This window comes from Rosa rugosa, chromosome 6 (assembly GCF_958449725.1).
Source record: "Rosa rugosa chromosome 6, drRosRugo1.1, whole genome shotgun sequence".
NCBI lineage: Eukaryota > Viridiplantae > Streptophyta > Magnoliopsida > Rosales > Rosaceae > Rosa > Rosa rugosa.
This window is the reverse complement of record NC_084825.1, coordinates 11,874,413-11,878,105: the sequence shown is the minus strand read 5'-3', so window position 1 is coordinate 11,878,105 and position 3,693 is coordinate 11,874,413. Positions and strand designations below refer to the sequence as shown.

General features: G+C 38.2%; 1 protein-coding gene across 1 annotated transcript; it reads left to right on the top strand.

Moving 5' to 3' along the window:
- The first annotated feature begins 917 nt into the window (after positions 1-917).
- On the top strand, positions 918-2,183 carry LOC133713332 (carboxylesterase 15-like). Its single transcript, XM_062139335.1, has one exon. It carries the CDS (start codon positions 954-956, stop codon positions 1,956-1,958), a length of 1,005 nt encoding a protein of 334 aa, XP_061995319.1. The 5' UTR covers positions 918-953; the 3' UTR covers positions 1,959-2,183.
- The last annotated feature ends 1,510 nt before the right edge of the window (positions 2,184-3,693 follow it).

Genomic DNA, 3,693 nt, shown 5'->3' with positions numbered 1-3,693 from the left:
GTTGTTTCTGGGATTTGAAGGCTACGAATTTAGGGTTTCAGGGTTAGGGCTTCATGCTGATAAAGTGTTGTAGAGAAACTGAAATTGAGAGAAATTCGCTGTGTGTTCTCATTGATAATAGGGCCCTCTTTATATAGAGGATTACAATGCATAGAATCTCAATCATACAAGGAAAGTAATCTTACATTGAATAGGAATCTAGATCCTTCTAATTTAACCCTATTACCACTAGGTCAAGTAACCTAGAGTTTGGGCCAAACACAAATTAGGGTTTACTTGAACAGTAGGCCTATTTTGATTTTTTGCCTCAAGCCTCAAAATCTCAAGTCTAGGCCTGAAAAACTTTCATGATATAAGATCTTCAAAATTTAAGATAATGACCCAAGTCACCCAACTAAGGAGGAGAAGACGTGGTAGCTGGGGACACTAATGCAAATGAAAGAAAAATCATAATGCTGTAAATCTTGCATCTGGTATTCTGGTACAAATTAAATATGGTCGACTTGGTAGAGTCTATTATTGACAAGAACTAATAATATATGGTGCATACTTGCACATAAAGTTGTGCAAATAGGAACAGTCTGAATAAGCATTACTACGTCATTAAGAGTAAACAAAACAGAGTCTACGTACCAGCTGGATGACACAAACCATTAAGAGTTGACGTGATATACACATTATTTTATACACATTACTAAATTCATATGGATATCACGTCAACTCTTAATGGTTTGTGTCATCCAGCTGGTACGTAGACTCTGTTTTGTTTACTCTTAATGATTGCTTTCTAAGAGTGAAAAACCAGATAGTGATGGTGCTTGCCAACTTCTACTAAAGTAGTTCTTAATGCATATACTGATTCGTCCCAAGTCTATATATAAACTAATCCGGCCTCTCTTTTAATTCATGCATGCACACCAAGACTGACAGAATAGATCGCAACACCATTAACCATGGTCCAAGAGAAGAAGGTGGTTATTCAAGTATCTGACTGGCTTAGAGTATACGACGACGGCTCAGTCGACCGGACATGGACAGGACTCCCGGAGTTCACTTTCCTATTTCAGTCGGTTTCACCTCACGAGGAATTCATCAATGGCGTTGCCACAAAAGACGTGGTCATTGACAAAACATCCGGCCATCGCGTCCGAATATACCTACCGGAGAGAAAGCCGGAGGACAATGACGACACTAAGCTACCCATAATCCTTCATTTCCATGGAGGGGGCTTTTGCATTTCCGAAGCCGATTGGTACATGTACTACTACATCTACTCCAAGATCACACGCGCGGCCAACGCTATTGTTGTCTCCGTCTATCTAAGACAAGCCCCCGAGCACCGTCTTCCAGCTCAGATAGATGACAGCTTCAGTGCTCTCCTCTGGCTACGATCTGTGGCTCAAGCAGATTCGTATGAACCGTGGTTAAATGAACATGCAGACTTGAACCGCATTTTCCTCATAGGGGACAGTTCAGGAGGAAACATTGTCCATGAAGTGGCTGCTCGGGCAGGGAATGCGGATTTGGGTCAGTTCAAGTTATCCGGTGGGATTCTTATCCAACCTGGCTTTGTCCGGGTAACGAGGAGCAAGTCGGAGTTGGAACAGCCACAGACATCATTTTTTAACGTTGATATGGTGGACAAGTTGTTCAGCTTTTCACTTCCGGTGGGGTCAACCAAAGACCATCGGATCACATGTCCGATGGGTTCATTGGCCCCGCCTTTGGACAGTCTGAAGCTGCCTCCGATGCTCATTTTCATTGGTGGGATCGACATATTTCAGGACACTGAGATGGAATACTATGAGGCCATGAAGAAGGCTAACCACGATGTGCAGCTCTTGACTATCCCCGGAATGAGACATGCGTTTTATCTCAACGCGGACATGGACCCACGCATGGCTGCCCCAACTGAAAGTCTAGTTTCTGGGGTGGTAGAGTTCGTCAAGAAGCATTGAAATGCGCGCTCTCCATGGTAATAATTAATTATGATGTTTTGCTATTAATCTGTCCGTCACTCCGTCGTGTTCTCCTTGTTTTACCAGCAAGCGATAAAAGGCATCCAGCTTATTATATGTATCGTATATATGACGATATTTTCCCCATTGATCAAATGATCAGTGGTGATGTACAAGATGTTTCTTTTTGTAATTTTCTTCCTGGCAGTAAAGAAAAAAAATCGAAAGAAGCATTTAAAATTTTTGAAAACTATTCTGGAAATGATCAGTGGTGATTAACTAGAAAATTATGAAATGTAAAATTTAAAAGTTTCAAGAAATACAAAAATTGCTATCACTGTTGAGTTTCTTCAAAATTGAATTTGTAATTCACAATTTTACACCTCTAAAATGAGTAAAAGTAGAGAATAACGAAGTCAAAAAAATAAGAGCTAGGATTCATAGATTTAACTCCTCTATGGATCATTCTTGTTCCCTTTGCCAGTTAGATGTTTAATCTCAAGATCACCTTTTCTGTAATTGTCCTCTTGCAAAAGAGTTTGGAATTGGTTCAATAATGATAATCCTAGCAGTGCCTCCAATATTGTACCTTGGCTATGCCAAACCTTTAATTCTACAACTTACGACAATAAAGAACTCATGAGTAAAATTTTTATTCTTTGCTGGAAAATTTGGGAAAGCTGAACAGTCTCATATTTAGAAATGTTCAACGGCACCCAGTGAAGATTCCCTTTTGTGCCGCTGCAATTACTTCTAGCCATTGGAAAGCTAATCCTACTACTTATCCTAAGAATTTTTGCAAAGCCCAATCAATCATGGGGCACCCTCCAAGCAATTCGTGACCCCTTTGGTTCCCCCCTCATTTTCTGGATCCAGGAATCTAAGTAACACTAATGGTCTCATTGCAGAAGGTTTTGCTCTTAGAGAGGTACTCTTCCAAGCTATCCATCAAGCTTTCAAGAAAATTCAAGTAGAGCGTGATTCTAGAATATTACTATACCGTACCAATTGAAGATGTAGCATTCCCTGGAGCTAGACTCAAGAAGATTGATTGTGAATGATATAAACCGGCTTGCACAAAGCATTGAAGTAGTTTTCTTCAAGCACATCTTCCATGAAGCTGATTTTATAGCAGATTGTTTGGCTAAAATGAGACATGCACTCGGTGGATGGAAATCAGACGTGAACTTGATGTCTCTCACTTAATGTTAAATGCTTTTAATTTTGATTTGCTTTGTGTAGGTTTCCCAAGATGTTTCTCTTGGGAATTTTCTTCCTCATAATTAAAAAAAAAATTAGAAATTATTCTGCAGAACTTGAGGAAAATTATGTAAACTATGAACTTTAGGAAAACTATTCGATCTGGAATCAGGATTAACTAGAAATTATGAAAATGTAACTTTAGAAAACAACAACTTTAAAAATTTTCAAGAACTATAAAAATTGCTAATCTCAATGGGATGTTAAATTTTTTCAAAATTAAATTTTTAATTCACTGGTCATATAAAATGAATAAAAGTAAAGAACAGCGAAACAAATTTTCTATAAATTAAACTTGAGAAAATTAATCATCCATCTTGTAATTACTCATCAGTATTCAATCAAGCAAAGAAACATCAACTCAAATTTTTTTTTTTTTTTTTATGAACCTCGACGAAACGAGGATAATTTATTGAATAAAAAAAATAAACGTCACCAATCAAAAAGAAATTCAAAACCTAAATCGAACAGCGGC